The following is a 22784-nucleotide window of genomic DNA, read 5'->3' as shown; positions in this document are numbered from 1 at the left end:
CATCTGAATAAATCAATTATGTCCATGATACCAAAACTAGAGGCATAAGCCATTTGTCATAAGAGGACAGCATGTGGGTAATTCAATATAGAATTTTAAAAACTCAGTTAAGATTTAAGGTTCTTCCTTAAGAATGATATAGCAGTGGAACAGATAGAAACATCACCTCTAAAACCATCTGGTGTTGGTTTCCTAGTATACTTCTTGAGGCCTCATTAGAGTAGCAAAGAAAACAAGACAATAAAATTCTGCTTTAGCCATCATAGCTGCTGAAATGGAGGCAGCTGGCATTTCTACAACCAGTGTTATAACATAGAGGGATTGTGCAAAAAGGTATTCTCTTATTAGTCAGTCTCTTACTCCATCTTATTGGTCTTATAAACATTAGATTTTTTAAAATATTTTTAAATTAACTCTTATACCTTTTTCTTTTTTAGGCTGCCCTTGCACTGCATAGGCTTCCCTGATGGCTCAGATGGTAAAGCATCTGACTGCAATGTGAGAGACCCAGGTTCGATCCCTGGGTCAGGATCCCCTGGAGAAGGAAATGGAAAACCACTCTAGTACTCTTGCTGGGAAAATCCTGTGGACAGAGGACCTAGTAGGTTATGGTCCATGGGGTAGCAAAGAGTCAGACACGACTAAGTGACTTCACTTGTACTCCATGGCATGTGGGATCTTAGTTCCAATTCCAGGCATTGAACCCATGCCACCTGAATTGGAAGTACAGAGTCTTAACCACTGAACCACAATGGAAGTTTCATTTTATAGTAATTTGGCTAATGTGACTCATAGCTAATCTTAAAGAATAATGTTGAACAGATTTAACTCTGCTGGGACTCTTTTTGCCTCTCCAGGGGAATTTATTAGTTTCCAAAGTATTGCCCAGGCCAAATTTCTACCTTGATTAGGAAAAAACCTTGGCATATAGTCACCTAATCTTATGACATATCTGTACTGAGGTTACTCATATATCTAAATTGGTTCCAAGAGACAGCAAAGATTAGAAATCACATCGTGAGCTTAATTAGCCGGGTCATTGATAGCAACTGAATAAATTGATGGTAAACAAAGGAATAACCTATGTTTTATTTAAATAAAAACTGTTAATTCAACATATATCTATTAAGAGCCAACTATGTGTCAGACTGTTCTAGGCACTGGAAGTAACAGGACAAAACAGACAAAAATCCTGCCCTGAGCTGTTTGCAATTAGATGGAGACAATCACAGACCTTAATACGTTCCAGGCACTCTTCAATCAGTTTTACACATATTTCTTACGTAATTTTATGAGACGACTAGTATTATTACTTATTTTACTTAGTACCAATCTGAGAAATAGTATAGATAAGTTTGCCACGGCAACATATATAGTGAATGGCTCCAGAGCTGAGATTCTAATCTAGGCAGTCTCACTTCAGATGGATAAACACAGTAAATAAACTCCAGAGTGAAATAAAGTTAATAATTTTCAAGTTCTAATTAAATTCCTGGTGATATTTATGCCAGAGGAAGAATTAATTCTGCTGCTCTAATAGAAGGGATAACATTAATATCATCCATTATAATAAAGCCTAAGGAAGGAAAAAATAGACATAGTTTGCTAGTCAGGCTTATAGAAATCTCTATCATTTATAATAGCAGACAAAAAGGTCTTGTGAACCCACTAAGGCATGATTTAAAAGCCTAAATTCTGAAGTGATGGTAAAAGAGGCTCTGAGGCCATTGCTCAGTGTTTTCACTTCTAATTTATACAAAACTATAATGGGCTGATTTATTTAAGTTCTCAGACTTCACAAGGTAAGGAGGAGAAATTTCAACAAGGAAAGGATTCCTTAGACAGGAAAATGGAGAACAACAGTGTAGGTGACAGCATGCCACTAAGAAAAGAGTAAGAAAACAAGTGTATTATTACAAGGAATAGCACACAAATTCACAAAGATGAACTTATTAACCAAGTCTTCTTCTAGTTCAACTGTCAATCTTAAAATATCAGATTAGGCAGGTACAGTTTTAAAAGGCAAGAAAAGAAGAAATATAGCCATATCTTCAGGTATTAATCATGGGATAAAGAGAGAGAAAAAGGGAGAAAGAGAGAGAGTTTTGCTGGTGCTTCTAAAGTAAACTATCAAATACTACTTTGCAAAGGACAAAAGTGGTCATATTTTCCTAAATACAATACTGGACCAAAGGTCAGATTAAATAAATCAAAGTATATCAATCATGCATACATTCATATTTAACACATTTAAGCATTAAAATGATTATTTATGTTAGCCTCTAGAAGTAGTTACATAAAACAGAATATCATATCTTGATTGCTGAATTGGGTCACAATTCAAATGGCACTTGCATCATGGGTACCTCAGCCCTTACCAAGTATCTATTACAACCTTCTAGCTGGAATTTCTGCTGCAGCCTGAAAATGTTGGAGTGAGGAATCTAACTCTAGGAGATGAGAGGTGCTTCAATAAATCAAGGCCTGCCCTGGGAAACGTGAGCACTATGTACATTTTCATTTATAAAGGGCTAAATATGTTTTTTAGGAGATGTTCTCCTTTCAAGTACACAACAATTAACTATTATTTACTTTGTGCTTACATTGATATTCTTTCCCCACGGTTAATTAAATGAAAAAGAAAGGAAAAGAGAGGCTGAATCAGAGCATAGTTTGTTAAAAATGAATGTGCCAAAGAAAAGGGATTTGATTCCAAGTTTTGTGTGTGGTTAGGAGCCAATTTCGGAGAAGGCGATGGCACCCCACTCCAGTACTCTTGCCTGGAAAATCCCATGGACGGAGGAGCCTGCTAGGCTACAGTCCATGGGGCCGCTAAGAGTCAGATACGACTGAGCGACTTCACTTTCACTTTTCACTTTTCACTTTCATGCATTGGAGAAGGAAATGGCAACCCACTCCAGTGTTCTTGCCTGGAGAATCCCAGGGACGGGGGAGCCTGGTGGGTTGCTGTCTATGGGGTCTCACAGAGTCGGACACAACTGACACAACTTAGCAGCAGCAGCAGGACCCAATTTATTGGACTAAATTACAAACCACAAAATTGTGGTTTGCACTTCAGAAAAATGGCAATTTTAAACTCTAGACCTTGTAATAGTTGTCAGTACTGTATCATGTTGACACACTGCAAATACTAACTCCTGTTTAAGACTTTTATTAGAGACCTAAATCCAACATGAGTCAAAAATAGCTGTTTCTTATCTTGGGATTTCAGACATTCAGAGTACTTTTAAATATACTGTTGCCATATTCTGGGACAATGTAGCTATATTATAAGGGAGGCATTTATTTTTTTGAGTAAGATAATACTGTAGTGTAACATATGTGAAGGAACTAAAAAAGCTGCACAAAATAAAATGTTGCTTAAGGAAAGACTAAAAGCCAACAAAACTTTTAAAATACAATTTTAATATAAAAGATAAAACATTTACTGAATCACCTCTGAATTCAAATCCTCTTGACACATGAGAAATGCATGTACAAAAAATGTCCTGCTGATATTTTATTTCTCAAAACTATTGAAAATATAATTTTCCCTCTCTAGTTCCGATGCTTTCAACATAGATTTTGTTAAACCCATATTTCCCATTCTGCATGATTAATATGCACTAATGAAATATCTTTGCAGAGGAAACAAATACTTACCATTTGTTTGCAGTGTTGAACTATGCTTTGTTTTTCTTCATCTTAATATTGATATGTATTGAATTGCCTATTAAACTCTCCAGTGACTTGAGAATTAAATCCATATTACATATTCTTTGACTGTGGAACTGTATACATATAATAATGCTTTTCTAAACCTGTTCATATTTAACATTTGACTTAAACACACAAAACAATGCTTAGTACGCAGATTGTTACATAGTCACTGAATTTTCAGTGAAAATCTAGATAACTAGATCTGAAATCTAGTTATCATTTTGCTGTGTCGTCCACACTGTCATAACTCTATCTGGATACCATATCTGATTGCTGTTTCCTTATGGTTCCAAAATGAAAAAGACATAAACATTACAATTTTCAACAGGTTGAGCTAATTCTAAGCCTGAAAGACAAAATGCAGTGAGGCAGGACTTTAGTTAAGTATTCATGATCAACACCAAGAGAAATAGAAAGATAGATACAGTTAAGAATAGAAGGAGTTTTACTTCTTTTCACCCATTTCGTACCTCTCAGACAGTTATCTTAGTGGATTCAATCCCAGGGAAATTTATAAGAACCTATATCACACTATTTGTTTTTCTAACAGCTTGTTCATTTACTTCCTGTTGTGTCTTTTCCCTTCCACTTTGAAAATATATATTTTAATTTGTACTCAATATGTGATAATCATTTTTTTTTCCTCTAATTTTATTTTATTTTATTTTTTATTTTTTTTTTTAACTTTACATAATTGTATTAGTTTTGCCAAATATCAAAATGAATCCGCCACAGGTATACATGGGGAACACATGTATACCTGTGATAATCATTTTGAAAAAATTTCTTACTTATGGTTACTTAGTAAGTCAAACTATATGAAATTGCCTATATTTTACCATTTTAGAACTATACACTATTTTTGGTAAAACAAAGTAAACCTATCTTGCCAGATTCTACTAAAGACAAACCACTACCTAATAGTATTTTACTTGACTAAAAATTCTGCCTCTTGCTTGGCTGTGCACAACGTTGCAATGCAAAATCAAACTGCAACTTAAGAGTAGCTTCAGACAAGCGTCGTATCTATTACTGCCAAAAAATTGTACACCAGTTTATTGATCATTTTCCTTTTTGTCAAAGCAGGGAAATAGGTACCATTAACTGAGGAAATCAGTCCTGGGTGTTCACTGGAAGGACTGATGTTGAAGCTGAAACTCCAATATTGTGGCCACCTGATGCAAAGAGCTGACTCATTTGAAAACACCCTGATGTTGGGAAAGATTGAAGGCAGGAGGAGAAGGGGACGACAGAGGATGAGATGGTTGGATGGCATCACTGACTCAATGGACATGAGTTTGAGTAAACTCCGGGAGTTGGCGATGGACGGGGAGGCCTGGTGTGATGACGTTCATGGGGTCACAAAGAGTCGGACATGACTGAGCGACTGAACTGAACTGAACTGAACTGAACAAGAGGACGAGGCTACTATCCATAAATCTCTAGTACACAGTGTGTCTATCAGAAATCAATAATGTTGACTTTACCACACAATCACTCGATAGTATGTGATTGAAGGGTGCAGTCAAAAAAAATGGTCATGTAGTACAATATACGAAGTAGGGAAGAGTGACTAAAAGGACCTAAAAGAAAGAAACACTGCTCGAAACATGAACTAAGGCATATTACTAAACAATTGGACATACCTATTTTCTATAGCAATAGAACAGTAGCAAGAAAATGAAGAAGAGTATGTTGTTTCAAAAAAAAAAAAGTGTCTTCTAGAACAGATGTTGCAAAAAAAAAGAAAATGGAGGGAAAAGCCAAAATCTTTGTGATGCTCTGGAAATAAGTGCCCCAAAAGCAAACCGAAAGTACAAGCTGCATCTAGACTTACAGTCAAAGTCTAGACTTAAAGTCAAATTTCTGATCAACTATCATTATGCTCCAATTCATCTCTCTCATTTTAGTCCCTGTAACAATACCTGAGATACTCTACTCTCAGGATATGGACTACTGTGTGGATTGTCTTAATTTTCAAATTTAATTCAAAGCCTTTATGAACCAATGTGAATCTTTTAAATTCTGTCTAGATGTTGCTCAAATGATTGTATGAATTTAAATTAACAATGGCCGCAAGGCTAATCTTAGCCACATCACAGGATGTTAAATCCTATGAGAAGTGTGGTTAAGGTCAGAACTCTTTGAAAAAACAAATATTTCAGCATGACGTTTTAACAATAATATGTGTATTTCACCATACCAGAATATCAGTGGAAAAAAAGTCAGATATTTATGGCACATTCCTTCCCTCAACAAAAGTTGTTTGCATTTTTCCTGTTCTTTAAACTAGAAAATTTATTCTAGAAGTGTTCCCTGATGAGATAATAATCAATCTCTACTTCTTTTTAAAATTTACATTTACTTGGTACTGATTAGTATACTTGATTTTAAGAAAGGGTAGGAATATAAATTGTATCGATTTCTTCATTATAAGAGTAAGCACATTACCAAAAGGTTTTATAAAAATTTGGCAGAACTAATGTAAAAACTTACTCATTACTAATACACATATTAGTGATATGATATTTGGGGGCTTCCCAGGTGGCACTAGTGGTAAAGAATCCACCTGTCTATGTAGGAAACATAAGACACAGATTTGATCCCTGGGTTGGGAAGATCCCCTGGAGAAAGGCATGGCAACCCACTCCAGTATTCTTGCCTGGAGAATCCCATGGACAGAGGAGCCGGGTGGGTTACAGTCCACACGATTACAAAGAGTAGGATACAACTGAAGTAATGTAGCACAGCACAGCTAAATATGATAATTTACATTTAATGAGTATACAATATTTGATATTCACTTATTTCTGTAACCATTGAAAAAGTTGGAATTTGTGATTTAATATTTCTGCTGAAAAGTACAAAGTAGTCTATTGTAACACTGATACTTTCAGTAAGTAAAAAAGGACAACCAAAGGGCTAAATGAGATTTTGGAACTCCTCATTGATTTCTTCACAATGGTAATTTTTTTTTATCTAACAACCATAATACCACAATACTTAGAGCCCACCATTTTCCAGGCAATTTAAATACAATATCATTTAATCTTCAGTTTGTGTAATAAGGTAAAGTTCTATGGGGAAATGTGTACTTTTAAATGTCTTAGAGCTGGAGGCAGGACAATGACCAAGAATATATCTTCTCTTGAATGAGATGAAAACCTCTCTGCCAGTGACTTTTTGTAAACAAAATATTGAAGGCTCAAGATTTGCAAAAATTTTCTCAAGAAGGTTCATGAGTTCCATGGGTTATTTGTTTGCTATTTTTTCTCAAATAGTAAGTACAACAGCACAATGAGGTATTAATCTTATCAAATTCTGCAAGCCTGAAACTTGCCTGCATCAATGTTGGAGCTTAAGAGTATCTGTGTACATATAGGCTGTATCTACTTCTTTGTAGCCATCTCATTTCAACTAATTTTCCATTGATGTTAGTGTTACCATGCAAATAAAAATGAAATCTGAGAGTAAATATTCTCTTTCTATCAATCGATTATCCACCCATAGCACGCTGTCAACATGGCTTAGCAAAAAGCAGGTTCAAAGAGTCAAAGGACTTGGTCACACAAGTGGGGAGAGTCAGGATCTACACCTTGGTTTTTCTTACAAATGCTTCTTTATGTAGAGCTGCTTAAGGCTGCATGTGAACCAGTGTTAACAACTGACATTGAGACTCATGTTCCATACGAGGGTAGGCTGCATGTGAATTAGATTATTAAGCGGCCAATTATACTAGCTTGCTTGAGATTATAGGATGTGAGACCTTCATTGAGTCCAGGACAAACTTGGATGGTTGGAAACCTCAAGACCACTGATATAATCTATTTTAGGATTTTGGGTAAAAAAAAATATGGGATTAGCTACATGCACTTATGGAAATTATTGTATATCATCATGAGATCCAGTAATGTATTAAATCAACTTTGTCAGTGAATGATCATAAAAATATTCCAAACTACAAGTTGTACATGGCAAGTTCAAAACCATATAAGAACCTTAAAGTGCATTTCCAGCAACTGAATTATTATCTATAATAACACATTTCTCAGCAGTTTCACTAGAACAACAGAACCTTATTAAGTACTAAGCCAAGGTCTACAAATCTGCAATCTAAAATGAAAAATTAATTGTTCTAAAGTGTAAAAATTCTATTGTTTTATTTTAGCATGATCTCACCCAACTTGCTGAAAGAAATATCACATGACTTGAACTCCTTTACTCTTGTAAATAACTTTTAAATTGTTTAATTATAATTATAGTTTAATAGCATTTGAAGAATAACTGTGTAAAGCTGGGAAATATCATCAATGAATTGTTCTAGATGTTTGCTAAAATACAGACTATTTGACATACTTCAAAGTATTTGGTTAAGTTGTAAGGCAATATTTCTTTAGTGGCTCAGATGGTAAAGAATCTGCCTGGGATGCAGGAGACCTGGGTTTTATTTCTGGGTAGGGGAGATCAACTGGAAAAGTGAATGGCAACCCACTCCAGTAGTCTGGAGAATTCCATAGACAGAGGAGCCTGGTAAGCTATAGACCATGGGATTGCAAAGAATCAGACATGACTGAGTAACCAACACTTTCACTTTTAAAAATAGGATTTCAATAATTTATACCCCTTTTATGATAGTGTTGCCTTTCATTTGATTAACAGTTTTTTTTTTCTTTTTTAATCTTTGCTTAGCTATCTACTATATCTGAGTTATGATGTCTTCTGGGCAAGTTAATAGTTTATGAGGAATATTGTATATAAGAGTTCATGCTGAGAGTCTAAGTTCACTTTGGATGTAGTAAACTTGAAAAATTCATTGCTAGGACAATAAAATGTACAGGTGTAGAGAGATCCCAGAAATATGCATACTTCCTGGTACTATGGTAATAGAATTTTGGAAAATTTGGGTCACATTGTTATTCAGAAAATCGTCTCAGACAGACCAAAGTTGAAGCCCCATAATGACCATTGCTTCTGTCCCCAGATTCACTGCATACTCAAGATCTGTATGCTCATATTATGAAGCTACATTAATGAGGATAGGGCATATATAGGTTCAATTACCATAGGAAATGATGGAGCACTCAGACGAAAAATCTGTTACATATCAACAAAAGTGCAAGTTTATTTAATTCCTTATCATTTTCAAAGAATAGTATTTTATATTTCTGATAAACATTTTGTCAATTATAGTTTGATGGAAATATGACAGAAGAAGTATTCATTCTTATAGATTTTCCTGGAGAATAGTAGTATTTAATTTATCCACTGATAAAAGTAATTTTTATTTGAAGACTAGTAATCAATGACTGAACCTATATACCATATCCTAGCAAAAATCTAAGATTCTTGTCCTCATCTCACCATGATTACTGATGATACTGATTTTATTCTTTATCTCCATTATCAAGGTTAACAGCCCAATGATGACTACTATTTATTGGATTTGTTATGTGCTGGAATCTCTAAAAGTTTTTCATTTAAGGGCATTTACAGTCTATAAAACAAAATAATATGGATCTCTGTGTCATCTCTATTTTAAAGAGGGGAAAAACAAGTTTAGAGAAGCTAAATAAAATCTCCAATTTGAGAAAAACAAATATGAACCTTAGGCTTTTGAACTTCAAAATTCATGCAAGAGAGGTGTAGGAAACATCTCATTCTCTAATTATATGGCCTATCATTAAGATTGTACTAGTATTGCTTGTACTCTTTTGGTGTCTTTAGTAGTAAATACTGTTGTTTAGAAAACCTGCATTATGTATAATTTTAAAAAATCTGCTAAAGCATTCATATTCCCAAGATTTTACTATAAAAAATAAAACATTTTTTCCATTTCTTCTCCTTTTTCTTCCTTCTGTTTCTTCTTTTTCTTTTAATAAGTGGTGCTAATAACCTGTTTGGCTAGATGCTGTGGAGCTCACCTAAAGTAAAGAAGTTCAAATATACACACGGCTAAGAAATATTTATAAGGTTAGTACTCAGGTACAGATGACAGAGAAGCTTCCCCAGTCATTTCCTTTCATCTTTTTACTAGTTATATATGACAATGGGATATACTATTTTACAAGAGAAGGTGCTTATGTCCACACTATTCCTATTACAGACAACTCCATAAAATTCCAATAACTGAAGTATTATTTATTTAATCATAACACTTAGATAATTTAAATTCCTCTAAACATAGAAGATAACTACCATGAATAGATCACAGCATACACAACATTTTATGTTAGGTCTCACAAAAATTGCTGAGCATTACAACTGTTCTACAGGTTATATAAAATAATAAGAACAGATAATAGTTATATAATGAAGGGAACAGATGTTTCCTAACCTCTTTCTTTTTCCATGGTAAAATTTACTGGGATAGATTAGAGAGGAAAAAAATGGAGAAAGAAGAAAGAGAGAAAGCAGAAGAGAAGGAGGATGTAGATGTTTCCCGTATTTCTATAGTCAGTAATATTTTTGGGATGACTTGGTTCCTAGATGTAATACACATTTATGGAAAACATCCTAATTGGATAATTTTATAAATGCCAAATTTGAGCAGACTGAATCAGAAGACCTATATAATTTAGTAAAATTAGCCCCACCTGTTTCATTTCTTTATGGAATTCATCATAACCTCCCAAGTAGGTACAAAATATGTATTTCATCCTAAAATAACATGCTTAATTCTTATTTGCCCTTGAAATCATGTCATCAACATATAAGTGCTTGAAATATATTAAAATAAATTAAATCTGTTTAATTATAAATTATAGGTGTCCTCGTGTTAGAAATACACATAATCTGAGAAATTTCAGTTTATAGTTACCATAATAATGATATTTAAAAATATACTTTAATTTATTAATATTCTAAATTTTCAAATTTGAACAGGTTTATTTTAATAAACTATGAAAAATACAAGGACATTAAGAATTTACCAATCAAAAGGTAATATTCGTTTTCTTCCAAAAGGGAGTTGAAAAACTATCAAAATGATTTTTAGACCTTGCTATGAGGTTATGACAACTGAAAATCAACAAACATGCTATCTTATGTTTTATAAAATTCTATGAATTGTTCATGATGAGGTCTAAGACAGCTAGATTAGTATGATAATAATAATATTTATGTAACAGAAATTTTTTCATAGCATAGCAAGTAGTCAACAGAGACCAACAAATGATTGGATACTCCATGACAGATACATAATTTCAAGCTCTACCATGATGCTAATTCATAGTAAGAAAGTTAAGAAAACACATTATTGGTAAATCTATAGATGACACTGACTTTTAAAATGACACCTAGCAGTTGCTTATGACACCTAGTAGTTGCTTTTTTAAGCAGGTCTAGAATATTGATTTTTATCAATGGAAGTTTCTATTCACAAAATGTAAGAGTTTCATGGAAAACAGTCTGACAATAAAGACATTTGTTTTCCAAAGCATTTATATATGTTAAAATGTATACATTGCCAGGTCATTCCCTAGAAATTCTAATTCAGTAGGTGTGGAATAGGCTTAGGAATCTATACTACACGATGCAACTGTTCTGCTGAAAAACCTTTTAGAAACCCTCATCCACAGCAGACATTATTTCCATCTTCACATGCTTTATCATTTGGGCATTGTGCAAGTCCAGTCGATAGAGTGATTGAAATTTAAAAGTTTATTTGACTATAAAGATGTTAAAATGAAATTTTGTCTATACAAAATATACATTTTTAGTAAATTATTTGATCTCTATACAAAAATTATTAATATTTCCAAAGTTATACTTTCCTAAGTATATTACAAAGGAGATTAATCAAACATTACAGTATTTATAATAGAATATCTTTTCCCTCAAAAGTTACACATTTTCCTTGACATTGTGTACACTAAGAAGTGTGAGAACTTTTTATTTAGAAATTCACAAGAAGGAAAACGTAAAAATACCTGACTCTCATATTGGTTATGGCAGTGGTGACTTAGGATCTCCTGATGGTAGTAAAACTATGGACTTATTTGTTAGTTTACAGGCCAATTTGCATGGAGATGATGAAAACTTATTTGAAATTCATGGACTCTTCTAACTTTGAGTACAACCAGAGGGGAAATGTGCTTAAGCAAACCTGATTTGCATATGAAAAATTCAAAAATTCACCAGGCACATGACATACCTGATTATGTCAACACAGAATCAAACAAGGTACAAGTTTATATTTTTCTATTTGGTTATTTACCATAACTCTGAAGCTCATTTTGTAATGACTGTCAACCTAAATGTTGTGAAATACTTATAAAAGAGAATATTCAAAATATTCATAAAAGAGAATAATAGTTTGTTTGTTCAGTCTAGACATATAATATTTTTGCTTAAAAAATAATGGACCAGAAAGTGATCTTGTGTTCTTCGTGGGACAGGTAGTTAAATCTCTGCTTTCTGAGCTAATGATTGCTAAAAATTATCTTGGAAATAGTCATCCAGCTGCTTTACAAGACTTTAGGAGTTGGAAAGCCTATTACTTCTTGTGATAATCTTTTCCTTTCCACTTTAGGATAAATCATTTATTTCTAATAAAACACTATGGCTGAGATTTAAGTTCATTTTCTCAGATCCACAAAAAGATCTGAATAGCTAGTCAGTCTCCTATTTTAAAATAACCCTTCAAACATTGGGACCAAGCCTATCTCCATCTCTTCTTAGCTGTGGAAATTGGAAAGTAATAAAATTACACATATGTTCAGCATAAAAAAAAAATACAATTTTATTGTACTTTAATCTTTAAGAATTTTTGTTTGTCTTACTTCAGTTCATCCTCAAAACAACCCAATGAGGATACTTTTTAAATCAAAAATTTTGTTTTTTTTTAATTTTCATTTTATATTGGAATATAGTTGATGAACAAGCTTCTGTTAGTTTCAGGTGTAGAGCAGAATGATTCAGGTATACATATATATCTATTCTTTTCAAATCCTTCTCCCATTTATATGTTATTATACAGTTCTGAGCAGAGTACTTTGTGAGATATAGTAGGTCCAAATGAAAATATTTTAATTGCTGTAGGCCAGTTTGTTATGTGTCAGGTGATGGGAAAACACGTGACTAAAACAACTCACCTGTTTACATCTAAGTAGTTATAAAGGTAAACTTAAATGATAAGCATTAAATACTTTTAAAATTAATAAAGCACTTCTCAAATGCAAGGCTATAACATAAGTAATAATATATCCACTATCACGCTATTCCTCATTTCACTGAATTGAAGAAATATTCACACACATTGAGATATGGTGAAGTCAGCTTGGCTTACACATGATCTGGCTTGAACTAGAACACCCTGTCTTATCATCTGTCAACATGCACTGTACATTTGCCTTAATCATTAATAAAAAGGATGCGTTTAAAAATCAAAATGGAGTAACTATGGTTCAGGCATCCAGGATGGAGCCGAGGGGTCTCTTCATTTTCTGCCATTAAAGTAGTATCATCTGCATATTTGAGGTTGTTGGTATTTCTCCCTACAATCTTGATTCCAGTTTGAGTTTCCTCCAGCCCAGCATGGAAGTTAAAAAAGCAGATGTACTCTGCATAGAATTAAATAAGCAGAGTGACAATATACAGCCTTGTTGTACTTCTCTCCCAATTTTGAACAAGTTGGTTGTTCCATGTCTGATTGTAACTGTTGCTTCTTGACCTGCATATAGGTTTCTCAGGAGACACATACAGTGTTCTGGTGTTCCCATCTCTTTAAGAATTTTCCATAGTTTCTTGTGATCCACACACCCAAAGGCTTTAGCATAGTCAACGAAACAGAAGTAGATGATTTTCTGGAACTCCCTTGCTTTCTCCATGATCCAAAGGATATTGGCAATTCAATCTCTGGTTCCTCCAACTCTTCAAAACCAAGCTTGTGTATCTGGAGGTTCTCAGTTCACATACTGCTGAAACCTAGCTTGAAGGATTTTGAGCATAACGTTGCTAGCATGCGAAGTGAGCAAATTGTATAATAGTTTGAACATTCGTTGGCATTTTGGCATCCCTTCTTTGGGACTGGAATGAAAACCGACCTTTTACAGGTCAAAGTATGAGCACACAATTTTTTCATCTTTCCAAAAAGCCCTAGATTTAATATTCTACCAAATGAGTAGATGGAGTTGCTAACTACTAGCTCATTGTCAGAGGAACAAATAAGTGTGTCCCTTAGTGTATTCTTTATACATTAACTCATAAATCCTTTCCTATAACTTTATGAGTTTATGAGGAAACTAGGGCAAAGAAGAGTAAAGTAACTTGATCAACAAGATCTAATAAGAGCTAATAAGTGGCAGACCCAGGACCTAAACTGAAGAAAACCAAACCCTACAGTTTTCAAGGTTTTTGTTAATGGGTAAAGCACTTTTTAAAGTACTATACTTTTAATATAATAACACAGGATCAAAAACTCATTAATTGCCACTGAAAATTTCTCAAAATTCATTCAAATTCTAATTTATTATGGTGATTTTTTATATACAAACTTAAAAAAGTAGCTCATTCACATGCTCTCTCTTTGCTCTTTCATTCAAGCATTTCTTCTCAACATGTTTGCAATTATTCTGAGGTCTATATTACTAAACATAGGCTAACTTAAGTAGAAATCTTGTTAATGTTTTGACATTTTCTACAAAAATAATTTCCTAAAAATACCTACCTGAAATTACCAATTAGCTTTCTTGACATTAAACATAGTAAGGGAAAGGCTCTTTTACTCAGCTTTGGAATCACAAAACACTTTTAGCAACTTGGAGCATAAATTTTCATATGAAAAATCTAGTATTTCTCTGAAATTTCTTTGAACAAAATACAGGCTGATTTGTGATATCTAGGTAAGCATTATTTTAAGGAATTATAATTTGATTTGCTATATAAACAAAAACCCTACATGGGAGTCTATTGCAGTTAAATTTTACAGTTTCCAATTATAAAAAATTTTTAATGTATCACAGAATTTTCTGGAAAGAAAAGACACTGTTCCTACATATACTATAGAAATCATTTGGTCTGTTAAAAAGTTATAGAGACTTTTAAAACATTTGTTGTGGATAATGAACATAAAACATTCAGATTGTAGTTCCATACCTGTTTTATTGGAAAGTCTAAATGACACCATCTTATCAGGGATATTACATACATTCCTCACTGAAGCAATGCAGCTATAATTAGCATAGTCCTGTGGTCGAAGATTCTTTAGTTTTAAAATCTTCGTTTCACCCTGAAAATGTAGAAAAAGTCATTAGAAAAAGTCAGTGGTAACCGAATTAATAAATGGATGAATCATGACACTGTATTTTAAATCATATTATCAGAATATGGAAGATTGTCATTTATTTAAGAAAAATGCCCTAAATATTAAAAATATATTGCTTTTAAAAATCATACTGCCATGTGCTTGGAGATAAAAGCTAACAAACAGCAATGAAAATTCATAACAATTTCTTTGCAAACCAGCTTCCTAAGGGGAGGATCTATTCCTGGTGGTAGTCATGCAAATTATTATGCAAAGATCAGAACAGTGTACTTAATAATGGAGTCTATTCAACAAACAGTGTAATCTATGCAGACTTCAACATGAAATGTTATGAAAGAAAAGGATTCTGAAGATGAGACAATAAATGAAACACTGTTGGTAGAACAAAGTTAATGAAGTCAATCTAATAGTAGATAATTAAATTTATATACATAAATATTTTGTGTATATGGAGCAACGGCAGATGATAGATCTAAAACTGCATTTAAAGAGTTTTCATGATGTTTTTATATTATTTTTGTTCTTGTTACTTTACGTTCAGGACTTTAAATCTCCTGAGTAAATCTGCAGGATTGCAGATAAATTCAAATTAGGCAAGTTGCCAAAAATGTCTTATCCACTCTTGATGAACCAAAAAGCCCATACAAAAACACTGAAATTATGCAAAAGATAAAAAGAACCACCAACAACAATAAGATGATGAAAAAAACTTGCCCAATTCAAATAAGGTCTCCTGGGATTTTTTTCTTTACCAGCTAAAGTTATTAATGCATCTCTCAAAATAGTTCCTCTCACAAGTAACTTAATTATGGAGATGGTAAAAATGTCTCCCAATGACATCTTATTTGGTATAGCAATTTTCAAAATGTTAATTTTTCCAGATAACATCTGTACAGAACCATGTGTTTCTTTTATTTTACTTAAGGACTTCATTCAAGTCCTAAAAATTGCAATACTTTCATACATTATTCAAAAGAATCAGAATACTTAGTGATTTAATACGTAAGACATGGCCTATTCATTTGCCAACAAAAAGAAAAGAAACACACCCCACACACAAAACAAGCATAGGCAGGTACACGGTGTTTTCGAATATTCTTCAGTGTGTATAGGCATTTGGCTAACTCCTTTCATTCACTGGTAAAATTCAGTCTTAAAACAGTCACACCTTAAAACAATATTTTCCTCTCTAGGATAAATAATAATCATATCTTAAATTTTTTTGTATGAAAGACATTGCATTTTTTCTGTATAAGCAGATGCAAATACACCCCACAGAATACACAAAGAGTCAGTGTGTGTTGTTCTAGAATTTATATTTAAAACATGTTCTCAATATATTACAGAGCTTTCATATTATCTATATACAATGCATATAAAAGTGTGCTTAGTTAGAAAGCATAGAGGAAGAATATACTAGAACCAGTTGACTCAGATAATTTTTTGAACAAGATACTACGTCTTCCTCCTCGTACCTCTGAATATCATTGCTTAGATTTCTTTACTTCTCTTTCTCCCCTTAACACTTGACTGTTGGTATTCTCTGGAATTGTATTTGTTTCACAGTTAATCACACTTTATAAAATTTCCTTAAATGATTTTATCCTTGCTGATGAATTTATACTGCAAGCCCTATATTCCTGCCTTTTTTTTTTAATTTTATTTTATTTTTAAACTTTACATAATTGTATTAGTTTTGCCAAATATCAAAATGAATCCGCCACAGGTATACATGTGTTCCCCATCCTAAACCCTCCTCCTTCCTCCCTCCCCATACCATCCCTCTGGGTCGTCCCAGTGCACTAGCCCCAAGCATCCAGTATCCTGCATCGAACCTGGACTGGCAACTCGTTTCTTACATGATATTTTACATGTTTCAATGTCATTCTCCCAAATCTTCCCACCCTCTCCCTCTCCCACGGAGTCCATAAGACTGTTCTATACATCAGTGTCTCTTTTGCTGTCTCGTACACCGGGTTATTGTTACCATCTTTCTAAATTCCATATATATGCGTTAGTATTCCTGCGTTTTTCTTCAAGTCTTTATCTCTATTCCAGAACTGTCTCAATTTCAGATGTATAAAGCAAAGTTTTTACGTGTATTTTGTCTATTTTTATGTCTGTAGATACCTAAAACTCAACATATCCCGAAACAGACTTCAAGTCTCTTCCTCTAAATCTACTCTTTTTTTTTTAGCAACAGGAATCTTAGATTTTCAATTATTATTTCATATTCATATATTCAGTATCTCCATCTCAGATTCTCTTATTGACCTTGCAACACATCCAATCTTGAACATTTTTTATTTATATTTAAATATAATGCTCTAAGCCCAACATTCAGCTGAGAAATTTGATTGTGCTTAGTATAGCTTAAGAATCCAAGCAAATACGATCATCTAATCTAGAATCAGGACTTTTTTTTTTAAACATGGAAATCTGATTATGCCCTCTCTCTGCTTAAATCAAAAGAATGCCATGTTATTGTTCTTAAAAATAAACATAATAATTCTTAACATGACTGTCAAGCCTTTGTGACCTGCATTTGCCTCACCTCTCCTGTCTCCTCTCATTTTCCTAATGTCTTCCACATATTCAGCTTCTTGTGGCCACAGACCCTCTGCACATGCCTGGTTCCTTACTTTATGCATAACAAATTTTGTCTCATTCTTCAATCCCAACACTCCTCAGTTCCACAGGTAAGTCTTTCCTTACTTTCTGGAAAAAGAGGAATCCTTTTTTGTGAGGTCTGCTTATATCTTGTTATAACACAGTTTCTTTTTTCCACTTATTTTGGTAATGGATTTATTTTCTGCCATACTCCCCCCTTGCTAGTAAGGGGGGAGATTATGTCTGTCTTGTTCTCAGTAGTATGTCCTAAGCACCTGCTGCTGCTGCTGCGAAGTCGCTTCAGTCGTGTCCGACTCTGTGCGACCCCATAGATGGCAGACCACCAGGTTCCCCCGTCCCTGGGATTCTCTAGGCAAGAACACTGGAGTGGGCTGCCATTTCCTTCTCCAATGCAGGAAAGTGAAAAGTGAAAGTGAAGTCGCTTCAGTCATGTCCGACCCTTAGCGACCCCATAGACTGCAGCCCACCAGGCTCCTCTGTCCATGGGGTTTTACAGGCAAGAGTACTGGAGTGGGTTGCCATTTCCTTCTCCAGTCCTAAGCACCTGGCAGAGGATTTATCATAGGTGAGATACTTTTTAAACAAATTCTTTTGCAATTAAAAGTACTATGAATACTTATATTTCACCACTCAATGTTTTGCTTATACATATTTATTTCCCCAGAATTTATTTCCGCTTGGTGCCTGATATGAATTCAATAGACATTAATAAATATAGTCAGTATCCTAAAATGAACCAGGCAGTGATAACAATTCTTAAATATATAAAAGAATAAATGATGCCATTTAGATGCATATTTGATGATAAAGTCTCTTTATTTACATAGAATTGATTATATTCTGCCAGTGTTCCTTGTTTCTGTTTCCACTGGCAAATTATATTTAATCCATATTTTATGGATATTTTTTCAACACTTCACTGAAACTTTCAGTGTCACTAATAATCTCTTTTGTTAAAATTTAATAAATCTTAATAAATCTTCATTTCCTTTTTATGTGTGTATACTTCTCCACTTCCTTCTAATACTTTAGATTACCTTTGCTATTTTGACAGCAGCTTGTGTGTAGGTACAAAATTATAAATAAAATAGAGACATTTTGGTTACATTTATTTCATTTTCTATTATACAAATTTTAGTCTGCAAACTTCTACTATTACTACTTTTCTAAACCAGTCTGATGCATTATCATGGTTTCAATTAGCACTTATGTATAGATACCTAACAAATTTCTAAGCCAAAACACACACACTTTTGGGAAAAACGGCCAATTGTATTGCAATTAATGAAATTCTGCTTTTCCAAAATTTTCCTTTCTTTTTAGTTGCAATGTTTGCTAGCCATTACTTTACACTCTTGCATTTGAGTGTCTCCACATCCCATCTGGATCTCTTAAGATATTCTATCTTGGTTTTCTAATTCTTTCTGACTCTTCTTTTTATTGTTATTTTCCTTTACTGACTTCTACTCTTCCTGCAATACAGAGCTCCTACCCCCAAAAAAGCCACTTCATATTTTGCCAACAAACAAGTTAGACTTGTCTCTCATTTCCAGATTGAATTTGTTCTCTCTTGGATTCCCCTTGACCTCTCTATGAATGTCCTCGCCCACCATTTCTATTTATAACTCTGACCTCTGACCTCATCTATGTATTTTGATAACTGCCTGACAAAGATTTTCATCAGCAAGACATAGAAGGTCATACAAACTCAATGAGCTCATCATTGCACTCTACTTACACTTACTGCCTCACCTCATATAAATTTTCTCTTCTGACATTCTGCTACATTTTAATGATCACCACCATCATTTTCCCCTATTCCAGACTCAAGACTCTTGTCATAATTCACTCTTCACTGTCTCTCATTACTTCACATTCAATGGCATCAAATGCCTTAGATTATTTTTTAGTTTTTCTTTTATAAATGGCCTTTACTCTTCAATCTGTAGGCATATTATTTGCTGTAGACTCTCATCAACCATGAATTTAACAAACACAGCTTGAGTGTCTATTTTGGCTAAAGTAAAGTACTGCCCACTATTGAGAATTGCTGTTCTACTTTATTCTAATCACTCTGCATACTCCCACCATACGCATCATCATCATGTCATTGTCATGTTGCTGATGCTGCTGCTAAGTCACTTCAGTCGTGTCTGACTCTGTGCAACCCCATAGACAGCAGCCCTCCAGGCTCCCCGTCCCTGGGATTCTCCAGGCAAGAACACTGGAGTGGGTTGCCATTTCCTTCTCCAATGCATGAAAGTGAAAAGTGAAAGTGAAGTCTCTCAGTCGTGTCTGACTCTTAGCGACCCCATGGACTGCAGCTTACCAGGCTCCTCCATCCATGGGATTTTCCAGGCAAGAGTACTGGAGTGGGGTGCCATTGCCTTCTCTGATGTCATGCTAGAAAACCCTGAATAGCTTTCCTACTCTGAAAGTTTATTTCAAAAACCTTCAGTGGCTCATTTGAGACTCCATGAAGTCCAAGAAAATTTTTACTTTTTTTCCTTATTCCTCACACAAACTAATTTATTATGTATTCATTTATTATTTTTATTTAATATTTATTCACACCAAGTTAGTTCATCATTATTTTAAGATGACTTTTCATAATTTTAAACTCTGCTGTTGTTTTTTTTTTTTTTTAAAGAAAACTACTGCTTGATATGAATCTTTTAAGGTGTAATAAACTGAAGTGCAGTTCAAAAAAAAGTTGTATCTACTCTGTAAAGTCTATTTTTTTGTAAATATATTATATACATTATTGAAGTACAGTTGACTTACAATGTTTCAGGTGCACAGCAGCATCATAGGTTATTACAAGATATTGACTAGAGTTCCCTGTGCTATACAGTAAACCTTTGTTGCCTGTTTCATATCTATTTTTTTAAATTAGAAATCTAGCATTCTATTCATACAAAGTCAAACAAGCCAAGTCTTTTCTGACCTTCTCAGAAGTAAATTCTCTTTCTTTGTAACTTCTATTACATTTTTATACCAAAATATCTATTTATAACTCATTATTTAGTATTTGGTTGTAAGTTATTACTCAACGTGATGAAATGTTCTTTAACTGAATCATGAGACCCCCTAGGGGCAGAGTCATCTTATATCACTCAGAATACTGAATAGGGAGCCTTTTGTATCATTGCTTAATAAATATATGTTGATTGACAGGATGTACTTAAAATTGGTCTTCCCACTGATCATATTCTACAAGAAGTAAGGTGTTCATAGTGTATAATTATAATGACTCAAAAATAAAATGTACAAAAACATAAAATCTACAAAAATTAGACCACATTTTCCCACCGCACATTCTACCCTTTGCTTATGATGTTGTATTTCTTACAACATTCCCCTGACTTTCTCTGCCCTTTCTATAATACTTGCCACATTAATAATCAATTGGAAACTTATTAACTTATTAATAATCAATTGGAAAATAGATAGCTAGTGAGAATCTGCTGTAAAGCCCAAGGACCTCAGCTCAGTGCCCTGTAATGAATTAGATGGATGGGATGGGAGGAGGAAGGGATGTCCAAAGGGGAGAGATATATGCATATATAAAGATGGTTTACTTCAGGTTCAATCCCTGAGTTGGGAAGATCTCCAGGAGTAGGAAATGGCAACCTGCTCCAGTATTCTTGCCTGGAAAGGTCCATGGACAGAAGAACCTGGAGGGCTACAGTCCATGGGATTGCAAAGAGTCAGATATGACTGAGCACACACATACACACACACAGCAGAAACTAATGCAACACTGTAAATCAATTATAGTCCAATAAAAATTTAAAAAATAAAAGAATAGATCCAACTTATTGTTCTGAACATAATGTGTTCAGTAAAAATTTCTGAACCACGTTGACTCTAATTTTAATAGTACGAATGAAAAAAATATTAATATTAGGGTAAGATGAACGATAGATTTAAGAAGCTGAGTTAGGGACCATCCACAGAAGAGTTGAACAGTCCACTATTAGTAAGCAAAGGTAAATAGGAAGCAAGCCCCAAGGGACTGATGAAACCATCAAGTACATTCAAACCAATAGCAATGAAGCTCTGGCCTTTAAAATAAAGAGGTCATTCTTCTAGTGAATGCATTCTTGAAATATTATATATACTTAAGTTCTTGTGGTTAGAAATGCTGCTAGTGTTTATGTTATCTAAAAATAAAGACTATAAACTAGGTAGTGATAGTAATAGTGAGTTTTTAAAACTTTACTTTTGAGATGATTCCTACACTTTAAAGACCAACAGATATGGTTCAATAAATATAATAATTTATGTATAGCATATCCTAGTTAATTCTTATGCAGATCAGAGCAGCAAAGTGAACATATGAGAAGGACAGATGGGATGGAGAAATAACTTACTGTGACTTCTAGGTCCACCGTCTCCCAAGGTTAAGCTATCATATGAATGCAGAATTATTTGGGTTGAACTAAAATGATTTATATTTTCATGTGAATTTCTATGATTTGTAAAAAGGAATTTTCAGTTAATCATTGTCTAATTGTATAATTAGTCTAATTAGCCTAATTATAACTAATTACATAATTGATGTAAATATGTTCAGTCTTGCAATTAGATGGTGTAATTACAATGCACAAGATGATGTCATGAACATCTTTATAAAAGCTCTGGAGAAATAGCAAGAATACGTGTATTTTGTAAAATTTAAGTACAAGTTTCTTTAATATTCACAAGATTATTTGAAACACATAGATTTAAACTTTTAAAACTACTTTTTAAATAAAGGGAAGCCCCTTACCAAAGGTGATTATTGCCTAATGAAATAATACCCACAACCTGAAACAGTATTGCTATTTTACTTAGAAAAGGAATTTGAACTTTCTTTTAATACTTTCATATATCAATAAAAAGAAAAAAAATCAATTCACACTCATTTTTAGCTCTAAAAGTTAATTTATTTATTTACTTCTAAATAGATAACAATATATGTTGTCCAGCATACCCAGTATTAAGTGAGTGCAAGTATGAAAAGCATAATTATTCCTCTTAGACTTATATGCTTATTAATTCATATCCACCTCAGGAACACGGATCAATTTCATTCTGGAAGCATGATCTATAAAAAGGTACAGTCAAGGTTCTATATTTCTACTGTATGGTAAAATAAATATTCAATTCAAGTTGATATAGTTAT

At 33.6% G+C, this 22784-nt stretch overlaps 1 protein-coding gene across 1 annotated transcript in view; it reads right to left on the bottom strand.

Moving 5' to 3' along the window:
• MDGA2 (MAM domain containing glycosylphosphatidylinositol anchor 2) overlaps positions 1-22784 on the bottom strand; it is a 915505-nt gene that overhangs the window by 337557 nt on the left and 555164 nt on the right. Inside the window, exon 5 of the mRNA XM_070378526.1 lies at positions 14815-14947. Coding sequence (XP_070234627.1) covers positions 14815-14947 — 133 coding nt within the window. The remainder of the gene's footprint in view (positions 1-14814; positions 14948-22784) is intronic.

The sequence above is a fragment of the Bos mutus genome, chromosome 10, assembly GCF_027580195.1.
Source record: "Bos mutus isolate GX-2022 chromosome 10, NWIPB_WYAK_1.1, whole genome shotgun sequence".
Taxonomy (NCBI): Eukaryota; Metazoa; Chordata; class Mammalia; order Artiodactyla; family Bovidae; genus Bos; species Bos mutus.
The sequence above is the reverse complement of the archived record's forward strand: the minus strand, read 5'-3'. Positions and strand labels throughout refer to the sequence as shown.